The sequence below is a fragment of the Sorex araneus genome, chromosome 4, assembly GCF_027595985.1.
Source record: "Sorex araneus isolate mSorAra2 chromosome 4, mSorAra2.pri, whole genome shotgun sequence".
Classification (NCBI taxonomy): domain Eukaryota; kingdom Metazoa; phylum Chordata; class Mammalia; order Eulipotyphla; family Soricidae; genus Sorex; species Sorex araneus.
In genome coordinates, this window is record NC_073305.1 from 115,373,696 (window position 1) to 115,391,230 (window position 17,535).

The window sequence follows — 17,535 nt, forward strand, 5'->3', positions numbered from 1 at the left end:
GCTGATAGACATTGGGGATAGAATGAGAGTACAGTGTGGTAGGATGCTTGCCTTGCACACAACCAACCTGGGTACAATCCCCAGCACCCTATATGGTCCCCAAACCTGCAAGGAATGATCCCTGAGTGCAGAGCCAGGAGTCAGCCCTGAGCACAACCAGATCCCCTTCCCCCCCACCGCCAAAAACCAAAAATGCTAATAGATGCTCAATGATATTCTAAGAGAGAGATTTATTCTCTGAATAAAACATTAACTGGATACCTGAAGCAATTCCTTTCTTACTCTGTCATAAAAGGAAATCAATGACCTGAGTGTAGAGTTATATATCTGGATAAAAGTTGTAGATGAAAGGACTGAGCTTATTTTTTTTTTAAAAAAAGAACCTTTCTAATAACTTTATAGAAGATGAAAGATCAAAACTAAGATGAGGTCCAACCTCCATGATCTCAGCAGATCCAACCCCACATCTCAGACCATCTGCTCACTCTTCCACTCTTCCAGGTGCAATTAGGCTCCCAGCTGCTATCTCTGGAGCCTCTTAGGAATCAGAAGCTGGTTCCCCTCCCTTCCAGTAGGATATGGGCAGCCTCTGTGTAGCTGCTTACTTCTGCTATGTGACAGGTATCCGCATCCCACCTCACTCAATTCACATTTATATCTCCTGTCACTGGGTTAAGACAGGAAGGAAATAAAACAGTGGGATACCCCGCTCATTCCCCTAAAATGTCCAGGAGGGCTAACTACAAAGATTTATTCTCAGCACAGCAAGAATACAGCACACAATGGGAAAGATATGCAGAAGCCCACCAAGGCCAACAAGTGAAAATAACCTGAAAGACTTTACCAGTAAACTCTCAGAGAATGACCTGGGTGACACCTTACTAATGATGTTTAACAAACTCAATAGAATCAACTGGTATGTAGTCAGAAAAGCACAAGTATGACCGTGAAAATGAGGAAACTACAATCCGAAGTAACAGAAATGAAGCAAATGGTTGGTGATATTAAAAGCTCAATAGGTCTTAGCAACAGAATAACAGCAACCAACAAAAATGATACGAGTTCCAAGAAGAAATGCAGAAAATCTCCAGAAAATAATACAAGATTGGGAAAAGGTCTAAAAAGAACCAAAACACACAGCAGAGAACTGTGCTATGAGTTTAGGAAAGAAAATACAAGAATCATCAGAGTCCCTGAAGAAGAAAGCAAATTTAATGGGAAAAAAAAAAAAAACCCACCAAATTACATAAACCATAGATAAGAATTTCCCAGAACTGGGGTGTACAGGCAATCCAGCACAAAGGGTCTCAGCAAAAGCAAACACAAAGGGGAAAAGGTCAACATGCATTACAATCACAAGGACAAAAATCACAGACAAATACTGAAAGCAGCAAGATTCAAAACTGGAACTTATATACAAAGGAAAGTCCATTAAGATTCAGAGAAGAGCTATCAAATGAGATCCTAAGAGTCAGAAGAGAATGGTGGAATATAGTTTAGGGGAAAAAAAAAAAACCAAAAAAACTCTGTGAAATGAATCATGAAGAACACTCATTCCAGATAGATTATCATTCAGATTTGAAGGAATGATGGATACAGAGTTTCATGGATAGGCAACAGCTTAAGGAATTCATGGCCTTGAAACCAGCTTTTCAAGAAACATTAGAAAAACTTCTTTAAAAGACAAGACAAATGTCTAAGCATTTTGCCACTGATTAAGATGTCAACTCGTGGCACTTAGATTATACTCTACTAGATTAAGAAATATCTGTTTATTCCTAGCCTGCTAAGGCATTTTACAAGTTTTCAAAATAAATTAATGAATTTTTATATTCAAAGTTCTATGTTGATGGGTCATTTCCTTATACATAAGAGATTCTAATTATCGTATTTCATATATTAATGCTGATATTTAAGCACTATCTATAATATTTCTTAACAGGAAAGCTAATATTCCCTTCAAAGGATAAAACACTTTAGTACTTTTACAGACCTAATCAGATTTTCCCTTAAATTTTTTTTAATTCTCCTCATCTCAGTTACGTAAGTGCAGATTTTTAGGATTTATCTATTTCATGTAAATTTTAAAATGTATCACAAAGAAATTACTCATACTATTATTTTTTTAACTTTATACACCTTCTTTATAAAATTTCAAATTTTATAAAGATAAAGAGATGGGGGAATTATCAACTTATCATTGATTGACAGTTTTGTGGAGTTTCAGTTTAGTTTTATTCATCTATATGTGTATACTGTTTAATAACCAAACAGTAACTATTTAACAACTAAATAGTTTAATAACTAAACAGTAATTAAAAAAATAGGTCCCCCTCATATGTGGGATATAAAGCATAATAAGGAAATAACAAATGGCAAGTCACCGGAACTTGAGATTTTGTCCATAGAACTGAGCTTTCATGGGAGGAAGGGCAATGGGGACACTGGTAAACTGATGGAGAAAAGCAGGTACTTATGTCATTATGATCGTGTTATAATGATGAATGCATGAAAAGTATAATTAATAATATTATAAACCCCGGTACCTCAATAAATATGGTCCAAAAACTGAAACCTGAAACTAGCAAGAGGAGATACTAGTCTAAGACTACAATGAAGTCCCATACTTGTACATATCTGTGTCTTTATCTAAGACTTGGATATAAAATAAATATTAAATGATGGATAATAAAAGAAGAAAGTGTTTCAGTGGTTATGACTCATGTTACATAACATAGCATATACAGATAATCTATTGCCTTGCTACAGCAAATTTCTGAACATACTGAATATCTGTCCAAACATTTATTACTTCTTTTTCCTTCCTTTCTAATTTTTATAACATGAAGTTCCTTTATAGACATCGATTTGTAAGATAACTTCTTAACAAATAGAATCTGTAACACAGAGTTAAACTTAGTTCTATAAGTGAATAAAAATTCGTTTTCCCAAATGCTCAAGTGAACAATTTTCTTTCTTGCTTTAGCAAAAAAAATTAATTCAACAACTAATATGCTCTTTAAAAAAAGTTTCCATTATACTAAAGGTTATATCTGATTATCTTTGCTGCAGAGCACAGATCATTACATTTAATGTAATGGGGGGAAAATGCTATAATAAATACTGGAATTTCGTGTTCATGAGAAGTCAGGCACAAAGCAAGGAGGAAATGAAGCTTGAATGTCTAATCTAATCTCAATCATTTAAACTAAGATTTTATTGTTCTCCAATTAATGTATATTTATTCTCATTACATGGGAATCTCTAACATTTTCACAAAAAAGGCCAGGGAGATAGATCAAAGGGTTGGACTATGCGACTATAGTTGCATGCTGGAAGCACAGACTTGATCCCCAGCACTACCAGGGGCAAATTCTGAGCACCAAGTATGGAGAGACCCTAAGCACTGTCAGGTGTAGCCCCAAGCTAATATATATATACACACATATATGTATATATGCATATGCCTATATATTTATTTCCCCCTTACAACCACAGAAATTATGAAAGAACTTCAATTATTAATAAAATAATACAAGGTTGTTAATTTATAAAATATTTTCAAAGTTCATGCAAAATTCCTTCCCACACAAACATCAAAGGCAAAAGATAAATACAATGGGGGACTGGAGTGATAGCACAGCAGGTAGGGAATTTGCCTTGCACACAGCGGACCCGGGTTCGATTCCCAGCATCCCATTAGGTCCCCCAAGCACCACCAGGAGTAATTCCTGAGTGCATGAGCCAGGAATAACCCCTGTGCATTGCCAGGTGTGACCCAAAAAGAAAAAAAAAATTTAACACAACGGACTTTTCCCTACTGATTATCCAGGAAAAAGGACTGCAAAAGAAATCCTGTTAATGGGTGTTAGGAAAGGTCTGGATAAAGAAAGTTATGAAAGTAGCAGAGGAATTATTCTCATGCACATATTTAGACTATGAAACACACATACATCCACACAATATTCTACCATTCCTTAAAGACACTGAATAAGCCTCTTACTTTTTTGTTATTTGGTTATTAGTAATGATAAGGAGAAGCAAAATTTCCAAACCACTGGACAGAAAAAAAAGTTAAGACTTTCAGAGATGATCCTAAAACTTACTAGCATTCCAGACCCTATAATTGAATTTGATGAACACAAGAAGTGGGGCTGGGGTAGTAGGGTAGTTTATGAAAAGACTCTTGCAAAATTCATTTGTGGAATATTAAAAATTGTGGAAGAAAAACTGAATCTGGATGCTTATTATTATTTAAGTTTTTCAGAAAAGTTCAGATAAGTTTTAAGAAATAATCAAGGAGATTCACAATTCAGCCTGATGATGAACTTTTAAGACTTTGAATTTAAGCAGAATCTCCTGCCCCCTTGCCAAACTGTCTTCATAGGGGCCCCCTAGGAGCAGGGCGGGTTGAGTTCCCCCCCTCGTCCCAAGCAGAGCCCAGGCAGCCGAAAACCTCCAGAACCCAGCTGAGCCATGCTCAAGGCCACTCTCCACATGCTTGGATGAGCCTCACCCATGAAAGAACCGACAGAGGAACCCAGGTATGCGGGACCCGGGGCTGAGATCTCCAAGCCTGCTCTGATCGGGACTGGGCCTCCTCTCTGCAAATCCCCAGTTTTCCAGTAGCTTGGCAGTCAGACCCACAAAATGCCCCTGGCGCCATGTAATCTCATCAATGGCCAAGATCTAGAGACTATAAAACAAAGTTCCAGGAAGAGAGCAATGCTGTTTTTCCTGGAGCGACCTTTTATACTCTAGTCCACTGATGTACCTAAAGCAGCACACATGTGTTTGGTTTAACATACTTGCTTGTATTCTCCTATATACGGGTTTAAAGGGCCCCAGAATGAAACCAACAACCTTTACATACTTCCCTCTTATTGTGGTGGAAGATATTTGCTGGTTGGGTGGGTGTTTGAATATTATCTGTAACGAACTATTGTGAACTACTTTATGAAAATGTATGAAAATTGCAAAAAAAAAGGACTGGATTTAAGTAAAATTAATGGAGATAGTACTTAGAGGTGCTTAAGAGAGACTATTTTTAATTTAAAAATGGTAACAGTATGACGAACTCTGCTCAGTAGTAAGTACTATATATGATGTACAAAGCCTTAGTCTATGCTGAAAACAAATATGATTTTCCCAAGCATAAAAATGTTATAAAAATAGGGGAAAAGCAAAAAAGAGGAAAAGGAGAAGGAGGAGGAAGAAGAAGAGGAAGAGGAAGAAGAGGGAGGGAGGGGAAGAAGAAGGAGGAGAGGGGGTAGGAGGAGGAGGAGGAAGAGGAGGAGGAGGAGGAGGAGAAGAAGAGAAGGAGAAGAAGAAGAAGAAGAAGAAGAAGAAGAAGAAGAAGAAGAAGAAGAAGAAGAAGAAGAAGAAGAAGAAGAAGAAGAAGAACAACAACAACAACAACAACAACAACAACAACAGCAGCAGCAACCACCACCACCTACTCATGGAGCTAAGAAACAGATATGAAAAAGTATCAGAAAATCAAACAAAAGACCCATAGAACAGATTTTACAGGTTTATTATTAACATTGTCACTGTCACTGTCATCCCGTTGTTCATCAATTTGCTCGAGTGGGCACCAGTAATATCTCCATTGTGAGACTTATTATTACTGTTTTTGACATACTGAATATGCCATGGGTAGCTAAATTGAAAGTTATTTAAAGAGAAGAAGGGCCAGAGTGACAGTACAGGGGTAAGGCACTTGTGATGCACGTCACTGACCCCAGTTCTATCCCTGGTTCTGCATATGGTTCCCCTGAGCACCATCGGGAATGACTCCTGAGCACAGAGTCAGGACTAAGCCCTGGGCATTGCCCCGTGTGTCCAAATCCTTTTAAACTCCCCCCCCCCTTCAAAAAAGGGGGGGAAAGAAAAGGAACTTTTATTAAGTGCTTGTACATTAAGCAATGTACAGGGTAACTAATTCATAACATTCTCACCCCTCCCCCAAGAAAGCTTAGTTGAAGTCATTATTTCAACCACTAATATTACTATAGAAATACTTTTTTGGTGAAAAATTTAATGCTTTAACTCTCACATCAGAAACAAGGCAATGTTTTCACCATTTCTTTTCCACTCTGGATTGGAGGTTTTAGTCAGTGCAACAGAAAACAAAAGAAAAAAATCTTCAAAGGAATCCAGAGCAGAAAGCAAAAAAAAAAATTGTCTTTATCAGTAGCTGTGATAATCATTTAAATAGAAACTTTTGAGATCTACAAAAAAGATGCTAGAATTATATGAATATAGTAAAAACTATTTAAAAATACAAAAGGTAGCCATCCTATTATGCTAGCAATGTACAATCAAAAATGGAAATAAAATACAATTTTAGGCAACATAAAAATATTACTGTAGGTCAGCTATGGGTCGGGCTTGAGGGACGGCTGGGGAAATGAAGAGAGTGGTGGAGGGAAGGTGACAGTGGTGGTGGGATTGGGGTTGGAATATTGAATACCTGTAACAAATCATCCCTGCATGAAGGAGCAAATAGCAATAATGCCACATCACAGGCAGGAAGGTTCCAACTGACTCCAAGCTTTAAACAGTGAGCACCTAAGGCTCAGCAGCACAGACAAAACTGCAATGAGATGAGACATAAACGTGACCCCTTGAGCAAGGAAAATGCAACAAAATCTTGAAGCTCTCCACAAATACAAAAAGAAAGTTTCAGACCAATTTCACACATAAACACAGATGCAAAACCCTTCAGCCCAAAATTATGAACTGAATCTATTTTTAAATTGCTGGGATGAATCAGCAAACAGACCAAACGCTCACCACTATCATCCACACAGCACCAGACACCATGAAGAAATGAAGGAATTTACTTGCACTAATGGAAGGAAAAACCTGGGAAGGGCTTCAAGCATACATGAGCTCTTTACTCTTCTGCTGAGGAAGTCAATGCAACATAGTTAGGCTATCCACTGAATTTAACAACAGAAGAGAGCTCCAATGAGAAAAGGGAAAGTACAAGAAAACTTCAATCAGAAGGGACACTGGAGAAAAAAAAACCTAAAAATCAATAAAAATCATAATGGAGCAGCAAAATGAGAATAAGCAGAAGAAAATGAGGCAGGCAGAGAACTGAAATCAGTGTGCTTTAGAACAAGATGCAGAAACCACTGAGAAAGAACAGAAGAAGGAAAAACACTTTAAGAAATTAAGAAAATAGGGACTGCAGTGGTAGGCCAGCAAACAGGACATTTGCCTTGCACACGGCTGACCTGGGTTCAATCCCTGGCATCCCATGTGGTTCCCCTAAGCTGACCTGGGTTCAATCCCTGGCATCCCATGTGGTTCCCCTAAGCACTATCAGGAGTAATTCCTGAGTGCAGAGCCAGGAGTAACCCCTAAGTATCACCAGGTGTGGCCTCAAAGCAAAATTTAAAAAAAAAAATTTAAATTTTAAAAAAAGAAGAAAATTTCAGAGACGTATGGACAGTCTCAAGAGAAACAATATAAAATTATAGGGGTTCTAGATAGAAAAGAAAGAATACAGAAGTTTTGGCAGAAGAAATAGCAGGCAAGAGCTTTCCCAACTGGAGGATTGACTTATAGCTCAAAAAAGCATGAAAAGTTTCCAATAGAATGCACCCAAATGAAACATCAAGAAACACCATAATTAAAATAAGAAGAGCTAAATACAGAGAACAATCCTAAAGGCAGAGTAAAAAACAAACAAACAAACAAACAAAAAACCCACTGCCTATAAGGGAATTCAAAAACACTATAGCAGATCTTTCAAATAAAGCCTTACAGGTTAGAAGGGAATGGAACTATATAGCCTGTACACTGAATGAAGTAAGCATCCAAAAGAAATAATTTATCAAGATAGGTTATCATTCAAATTTGAAGGCATGGCATAAAACTTCTTTGACAAAAATACCAGCTAAAGAAGTTCATGAGCACTAAACCAGCACTACAAGATGCACTAGATAGATTCATACAGAAGACAATGAAAAAGCCAAAAAAACACCCAAAGGCCATTTTTTTTTAAAAAAAGATGACATTAAATTTTAATAATTTTGTTAATATCACTTGTCTGAACTCACCTATCAAAAAGGCATAGACAATAGCTGATGGATCAGAAGTCTGAACATACAAGCAGCAGATTTTGAAAGGGTGGGACAACTATACAGCACACAGAGCAAATTTCAAACTAAAAGGGTAATAAAATAGAGCTGGACATTATATAATGATCAAAGGATCTATATATCAATACTTAATACTCTTTAACATATAAGCACCAAATGGGAGCGTCAAGATATGGAAAGCAATGACTAGAAGCCTGAGAAAAACATCAACAATAACCGAAAATCATAGATTTTAACACCAGCCTCTCACCACTGGATAAATTAACCAGCAGAGAGAATTAATACAGAAATGGAGGCACTGAAGAAAAAAAATGGATTTAGTGGGTTTAATAGACATTTACAAGTCTCTTTATCTTCCATAAACTGAGTACAAATCTTCAGTACACATAAACCATTTTCTAGGATAGACCACATGCTGGGACTCAAAACAAATTTACACAAAATTAGGAAAATAGGAATCATCACAAGTATCCTATCAAATTATAATGTTTTGAAGACAAAAACAAAAATAAGGGACTAGAGAGATAGCACAGCGGGTAGGGCATTTGCCTAGCACACGGCCGACCCGGGTTTGATTCCCAGCATCCCATATGGTCCCCCGAGCACCGCCAGGAGTAATTCCTGAGTGCAGAGCCAGGAGTAACCCCTGAGCATTACCGGGTGTGACCAAAAAAAAAAAAAAAAAGCAAAAATAAATAAATAAATAAATTTTTAAAAAAATAAAAAACTGGGAGAAACTCAAAACATTTCAACAACATACGACTGAAAATCACTGGGTCAAAAAAAAAAAAAGAACTCAAACAATAGATTAAAAAGATTCCTGAATACAATGGAAACATGAGCTACTAGATCTCATAGGACACAGCAAAAGTTCTACAAGAGGAAAGTTCATAGCAACACAGACAGTCACAGGAAACAATAAGCACAAATAAATAACCTAACCACTCAAGTCAAAAAAGCCAGACAATAACTCCAAAAAAAAGTCAAAAGTAGGAGGAAAACAGTAAAAATCTGAGCAGAGATCAATGATAAAGAAATGAAAGACACACACACACAAAAAAATAAAATCAAGAACTGAGGGTTTGGGTTTGTTTTTTTATCTTTTATTTTTTTGCTTTTTGGGTCACACCTGGCGATGCAGAGGGGTCACTCCTGGCTCTGCACTCAGGAATTACCACTGGCAGTGCTCAGGGGACTATATGGGATACTGGGAATCGAACCCGGGTCAGCCGAGTGCAAGGCAAACGCCCACCCGCTGTGCTATCACTCCAGCCCTGGGTTTGTTTTTTTAGAAAAAGAATTAATAAGATCAGCAAACTGCTGGGCAAGATCACAAATGAGAGAAGACCGACAAATTAGATCAGAAATGAAAAGGGAGAAGTTACAATACACACCTCAGGAATACAGGACTTCACACTTTCCTAATAACTTTATGCCATCAAATTGGAGAATCTAGAAGATATGGATACATTTCTGGGCTTCCAATATCTGAGTAAGGAGGAAGAAGAACATCTGGAAAGACCCATTACTACCATGGAAAATGAGACCATTAACAAAAGATTCTTAAAAACAAAAGCCTGTTTTGAGATGGGTTCACCAGTATATTCTTCCAAAACTTCGATGAGGACCAACAACCCATCCTTCTCAAGCTCTTCCAGGAAAAGAAGAAAACAGAAATCCTCCTGAATAGTTTCTATGAGACCAACATAACATTACTTTGATACCCAAAACAAAGGACTAATATCCAAGTTATACAAAGCATTCACAAATCTCTACACAAGGACACAACCTCACAAAAAAAATAGATATAAAGGTAGCCAACAAGTATATGACAAAGTGAGGTGGAATGTATGAATCTCAAAATAATTACACTGAGTGAAAGAAAGGGGAAGTTACACTGAGTGAAAGGGGGGAATAGTTGAGAGTGGCTGTATGATTCCATTTATATAAGACTATAGAAAATGCAAATTAATCCATAGTGAAACAAATCAGTGGTTGCCTAGGAAACAGAAAGGACAATGCAGGACTCGGTAATTTCAAAGGAGTACCAGAAAATTCAGAGAGTGACAGTAAGAGACTATTATGGTCATGATTTCACAAGTTTAAGTATGTGAAATTGATCAAAGTGTAAATTTCAAATATGTATGATTTATTGAATGTTAATTATGACCCAAAAACTGTCTAACATTTAATGGTAAAAGAGTCTTCCAAAGGATTAACCTCTGTTTCTATGTTATATTTTCTTAATTACTGAACCATTTTGGTCAAGGTAACTGCTACAAACTATAATATTAAAACAATCAATTCTCTGAAACAGAATGACTTTCCAGGAGAAATACACAAAAGTAAATGAATTTAACAATTCAATTTTTAATGGGGTCATAATTATTTGCTTGATATCTGTGAGTCCTATATATGCAAATTACATGTGGGAAGAGTACATTAAAAAATGAACAATACCTTGATTTGTGCAAAGGGTCTTTCATAACCTCCAACATAGAGAAGGCCAACATTCTGAGGAAGTAACCTGAAAAAGAAAAAATATACATATATTATTTATGTACTTCCTTAAATGTAAGGTTCTTTAATTACTGAGTTTTAGATTATCAGACAGTGTGAAAAATTAGCATCTATGCAATTATTCTTACCTTTTGCACTTAGAGGCAGTGACTAGCAAAGGAGTAATTCTTAAACTTCAGAAAGTAGGAAAATACTAAGAATGGAAATTTAAATGCAAAACATTCTAATATATTATCAGTTCTGAAAAAAATACTATAAAATGTCCCTGGGGGAGAATTAAAAAGAAGCAATGCATACATTAAAAAATCCCTAAGGATTTAATCCAAGAAACATATTTTGCATATTTATGCTATGCACTACAGGAAATAATGTAATCTAATTTAGTCACAATGCCTAACAGGAAAACTATCATAGTGAAACTCATCATTTCCAAATTAGTGGATTAATCAGAAGTCACTGCTGTGGAGCATCCGGACAAGTCTGGATGTGTGGGCTCTGGAGTCACTCTTCAATGGCAGTAGGAGTCAGAGAAAGTTAAAACACTATGAATGCAGGTCTGAGACAGAGTAAGAAGTATAGCAAGAGTATAGGGTCATTCAATCAGAGATAAAAATCCAAAGGAGAACCTGAGCAATAGTACAGCAGGTAGGGCACTTGTCTTGCACATGATAAACCCAGGTTCAATCTCTGGCACCACAAGCGGTCCCCTAAGGCCACCACGAGTGACCCCTGAGCACAGAGCCAGGAGTAAGCCCTGAGCACTGCCACCTGTGGTCCAAAAATCCCAACCCCCCAAAAAAAAACCTAAAGGAAGAGTTGGCTCTCAGAAGTGAGAGCCCCAGTCCCAAGTGGGAGTGTGGAAGGCAGTGACGAGCTGAAAAGAGGTCATGGGGAAAGGATATTAGTACTCTGGTGGTGGGTTCTGTATGGTAATATACATCTGAAGATATCCAAGGCTGTATTAGCAAAACATATACAACAAATGTATACATATATAGCATGTGTAACACATGCAGTAAACCAGCATTACTTCAACTTAAAAAGAAACAAAAGGAAGTTTGGAAAGACCAGGCGAAACAGCAAATGCCAAAAACTTTATTTTGCAAGCAATACAGAATTACATTTTTTCCACGATATATTTATTTCTTGTAAAACGTTTAATGCATCACTGTATCACTGTCATCCCACTGCTCATCAATTTGCTCACGTGAGCACCAGTAATGTCTCATTGTGAGACTTGTTGTTACTGTTTTTGGCATATCTAATACACCACGGGTAGCTTGCCAGGTTCTGCTGTGCGGGTGAGATACTCTCGTAGCTTGCCAGGCTCTCTGAGAGGGGCGGAGGAATTGAAACCAGGTTGACCGCATGCAAGATGAACGCTCTACCTGCTGCGCTATTGCTCCAGCCCATTAAATGCATATGAAAGAAAAAAACAATATAGAGAACAGGGAAGAAGGAAGGGTTACCTTCCCTGCATCATCCCTTTCTATTCTCACTTCAAAGAGGCTCATCATTCAGGATTGCATGGAAACATTGTGAATGAAGAGATACCATCATCAGAAGTATGCTTCTGGAGCAAGTAGTTGATATGTGCATTAAGAATGTATAGTTAAACTAGCGCTCCGCCGAGATTCGACCCGGGTGGCCATGCCTTTGCACAGCCGCTCTGCTGCTGAACCACCAGGATCCAGAGCCTGCTATATTACTTCGGGTCCCAGCAAGTGCTTGTAGCCATGTCTCCAGACTGTGAACTAAGCTTTTGCTCCATGCTGTCCCAGGAAGGGAAATGATGCAATTTCCAACTTAAATCTCCCTGGACTTAATTACTAAAATACAGAAATCCTAAACCGCGCGGATATCTCTTCATTCTCATCAGTGGAAAACTAATTATCAAATGTTTCCTTGTCAATAGTGCCGTATTCTTGGGGGATAAACTCCAACAAGAATAGTGAGTTCTGTGTTGAAACTTCAACAACAATAGTGAGTTTTGTGTTGAAATATGGAATGTAGCCACGGTAAAGAGAAAATGAAGTGAAATTTATCAGTTATGCAGGGGGGTGTGGGGGGGTGGGAGGTATACTGGGGTGTCTTTTTTGTCTTTTTTTGGTGGTGGAATATGGGCACTGGTGAAAGGATGGGTGTTTGAGCATTGTATAACTGAGACATACGCCTGAGAACTTTATAACTTTCCACATGGTGATTCAATAAAATAAATAATAAAAAAAGAATGTATAGTTAAATGGTCTTGTTTTTCTCTTAAGTTTTAAAATCACAAACCTCTTTCAAATGGAAATTGTGAGCAAATGCATGCAATTGCAGTCTTCTAACTATTACAAAGGAAGAATATTAGGGGGAGTGGAGAAGGGGAAATGCCTAAAATCCTTCCTCAAAGGCCAAGATACATAAATTAAATTTAATAGCAATTTATGACAGATAAAAAGAATTCTAAGGATTTCCAGGATGACTCACAATTCTAAGGTATGAATCTGAGCATGAAACATTTCTATTACATGAAGGGTAAAACTACAAAATAAAAAAATCTAATGAAAAATTTTCAGTGTGCCACAGTGGTGTAGACAAAAACTCAGAACACAAGAATACCATAGCCATTTCTTAAATTTAGTGACTTAGTCAGTAAATTGAATTAGTGACTTCTACAACAAATCCAGGATTTTATTCAACTTCTCTAAAAGTAGGATGCTATAAAGGGGCAGGTGTTGGAATACTGTATGACTGAACCCAATCATGAACAACTTTTGTAACTGTGTATCTCATGGTGATTCAAAAATAGAGACAGACAGATAGATAGATAGATAGATAGATAGATAGATAGATAGATAGATAGATAGATAGATTAGATAGATGGATGCAGGGTACCTCTGTTACCAGGTAACAGTAATGGGGGGGAAGTAAGGGTTATCTGGTTAAGAGACTAAATTAAAATTTGAAGAAATTCAGTCATCTAGGAACATCTTCTAATCCCTATATACTTTAAAGGTTTATGAAGCAATAAAGGTCGATGAAAAGAATGTTAATAGCTGATCAACAGAATCAGGTGATCAAAAGAATTCTGAATTAAACCAATGGCGTGTAAAAGCTACAGAAGGATCGAGGATGTGGTTCAGTGGAAGGGCACTTGCTAGGTATGAGTGAGGCCCCTCATTGCCAGCACTGCCGAAACAAAAAGCTCCTCGACTTTAGAAAATGTGACGCTTTGAGCAGAAAAATTTTAGCATGTTGTTGACAGTAATAAGTTAAGGCACTTTTTTCTTAGATACAAATAGAAAACATACCCCCAAAAAAATCTCTAAATGTCTTCAAATCACGTCTGCAACATGGTGACTTTCTGAGTCATCATTCGATGAGTAAGAAATGGCTCCAGAGGCCAGAATGGCAGAGCAAATACAGGGCACGAATAAGGCCCTGGCTCCTGTTCCTAGCCCCACACGTAACCCTCACCTCCCCACATGGCCTCGGTAACCTCTGAGCACTGCTGCAAGTGGCCCCCAAAGCAAGCACTGACAAAAAACTTAACCCACCCTAGAAAACTTTAGATTTCTCACAAACCATTACCATTGCCAGTAGCACAAGTTTAATGTTGGTTATATATAGCAATGGTAATTTATTTCCAATTGAATAAATAGTCACAAAAAGCTGGATAACTCCATTTTGAAGAACAGTCTCTGTTCATACAAATAGATGCTAGAAAAAGAAAACAATAAAAATTGACTGACATTTAAAAATCAATATGCCTCTGATTACCATGCATATGCATTTCAGGAAGCTTGCCAATAAACCACTTAGCATGTTCCCCCTTCTTCCCACTTGCTTGTCTAATAATTACCTTTTCCTAAACAAGGGATTTCTTAAATATACCAGTTACACTGCATACTTATGCCTCACTTCTAAAATACTGTTCTCTCATTTCTATACCTATTATTCCTTACCATGGATTACATTACTACAATTATTTCAGTGTTTGAGCCATATCATAATTTCAAGGCCTGCTATGCATAAAATAATTGACACCTTTTTGAGAATACCAATTCCCAGTTATAGGATCAGACTTCTCTTTATAATTTTTCTATCCTTCAAAAATTATTTTATCAAGTTGAATACATAACTATTGTCAAATAACAGGCACCATTTTATCACAACAGGGCGCCTGTGTATAATATAGCACTCATTTTAAATCCCAAAGGCATTTATTCAGCAACACAGATATATTCATATAAATATATTAAAATAGAAACCCAAATTCATTTATTACCACGAGACTTTTATCCTCAAATGGAAATTTGCTCAACCCTTCTGCAGATATTGTAACAACTCCTAAAATACTTGCTTGGAGTTAATGCTTCTGTAGCACGGCTACCAAAGAGGGTATTTTTGGAAAGTAGCTCTATTGGAGGTTGTGGATGCAGGAGGGCTTAACTTATTAAGAGCTTTTGGAAAAGTGAAGATAGGCAAGACCAGATTCATTTTGCTTCAATTTCCCAAATACAAGTCTTCTATCTAAAAAAGAAACTGCAAAACTATTCTTAAGTTTTCCCATCAATAAAAAAAGAAATCAAGCAACTGAATAAACATTTTAAAAAATTCATTCTGGGATGGAGAGATAAGGGAAAGAACTGGAGCATGCTTTGAATGACAAGGCCCAAGCCCAATCCCCAACACCAAATGTTCAAGGGCAGCTCAACAGAAGCAGCTATGGCATGTATAATCAGTAGAATACTATGCAGCCATAAGAAAAGATGAAATCTTGTCGTTTGCAGCAACTTAATATGGTATCATATTAAATGAAACAAGTTACTCTGGGAGGCAAAAGGACAAATGCCAGATATTACTCATCTGCAGCACATAGGAAAAGAAATATGAGAAATAGACAGTGTTCAAACGATAACCAATCGTTGGCCCTAGATTATAAAACTGAGAATACTTTAAAAGGTGAGGGAGTAGGAGCAGGGAAGTTTAACATAAAGACAGTGGTGGTGGTTCTTAGGCACTTTGGTGGTAGTGAGGTGAGGTCACTGTGTGTATCAAAACTGTAAACTTTAAAACTACTGTAAACATGTGACCTAAATGATAATAATTAAAATAGTATAAATTTTTTTTTAAAAAAAGAAAGCTTTAAAATGAAGAAAATATGGTAAGCACAATGGCAAGCAAGTAGGGAGAAAAACAAAATAGGGAATCTACAAGTAGACTTACATATAAATAGATACTTAATCTACAACAAAGATGACAGAGCAGAGCAATGAAGAAGGACAGTCCTTCAAATAAATCATGCTGGAATGACTGGCTACTCACACTGATGGAAATAAACTACAAAAGACTGAGAAATTAACAAGATGAAATCAGTAACATTTGTTTACCAAGAGAGATACTAAGGGACTCAAGTGATAAAGCACTTGCCTTGCAAATAACTGACTCAGATACAATCCCTGGCAACTCATCTTGTCCCCCAAGTCCCACCAGGAGTGGAACACAGAGCCAGGAGGAGAGAGAGAGAGAGAGAGAGAGAGAGAGAGAGAGAGAGAGAGGACCGACCAAGACCCCAAACTCACAATACATGAAAATAAATTACAATGACAATGGATTGGAATTTAATAAGATATAAAACAGTAAATGGGGGAGCCTCACGCATGAACAGACCGGCAGAGGAACCCAGGTGTGCAGGACCCAGAGCTGAGATCTCCAAGCCTGCTCGGATTGAGACTGGACTTTTTCCACCCAGACCTCCCATTTCATAGTAGCTTGGCAGCCCCACCCACAAACTGCCCCCGGCACCGTGTAATCCCACCAATGGCCAACATCCAGAGACTGTAAAACCAAGCTCCCGGAAGAGAGCGACACAGTCTCTTGCCCCCGGCACCTGGCTGTCTTCGCTGGGGCCCCTCAAAGAGCACGGGTTGCCTTTACCTCCCCGCCCCAAGGAGCGCCTTGACAGTTGAAGACCTGCTGAACCCAGCCACTGCCATGCTCAAGGCCACTCTCCACACGTTCGGACAAGCCTCACACATGAAGGGACCAGCAGAGGAACCCAGGTGTGCAGGACCTGGGGCTGAGATGTCCAGGCCTGCTCGGACTGGACCTGGGCCTTCTCCACCCAGAACCCCCATTTCCCAATAGCTTGGCAGCCACACCCACAAACTGCCCCTGCGCTGGGTAATCCCACCAACGGCCAATATACAGAGACTGTAAGACCAAGCTCCTGGAAGGTAAGACATCTAATAGCCTTGTTCTCCCTCTTAGAGAACCTGACAAGCTACCAAGAGTCTATGCCCGCACGGGAGAGCCTTGCAAGCTCCCCATGGCGTATTCATATCCCAAATACAGTAAAAGATATATACATACTTCTTGGAGAGCCCGGCAAGCTGAGAGTGATCCGCCCGCACGGCAGAGCCTGGAAAGCTGCCTGTGGCATATTCGATATGCCAAAAACAGTAATGATGTGTGTCATTCCCCTGACCCTGAAAGAGCCTCCAATCGTTGGGAAAGACGAGTAAGGAGAGGCTGCTAAAATCTCAGGGCTGAGTGTAAGAGAGACGTTACTCGTGCCCGCTCGAGTAAATCGACTAATAACTAAAAGGGGAAAGACCAAAACTCTGATGGAATGAAAAAAAATGGCAATCCACACAAGAACACTGAAATGCCCAGGAGACAGCTCACGAGACTAGAGGCTGTGTTCGCCATACAGGAGACTCAGGATGGAGTGATAGCACAGCGGGTAGGGCGTTTGCCTTGCACGCAGCCTGACTGGGTTTGATTCCTTCACCCCTCTCAGAGAGCCCAGCAAGCTACTGAGAGTGTCTCACCCACATGACAGAGCCGGTCAAAATATCCGTGGCATAATCAATATGCCAAAAATAGTAACAACAAGTCTCCCAAAAGA

The 17,535-nt window shown here is 38.4% G+C and overlaps 1 protein-coding gene across 2 annotated transcripts in view; it reads right to left on the reverse strand.

Annotated features, from left to right (window-relative positions):
* Window positions 1–17,535, reverse strand: part of RNGTT (RNA guanylyltransferase and 5'-phosphatase) — a 244,803-nt gene that overhangs the window by 43,835 nt on the left and 183,433 nt on the right. For both annotated transcript variants that reach the window (XM_004605660.2, XM_004605659.3), the window contains one exon: window positions 10,578–10,644. In XM_004605660.2, coding sequence (XP_004605717.1) covers window positions 10,578–10,644 — 67 coding nt within the window. The remainder of the gene's footprint in view (window positions 1–10,577; window positions 10,645–17,535) is intronic.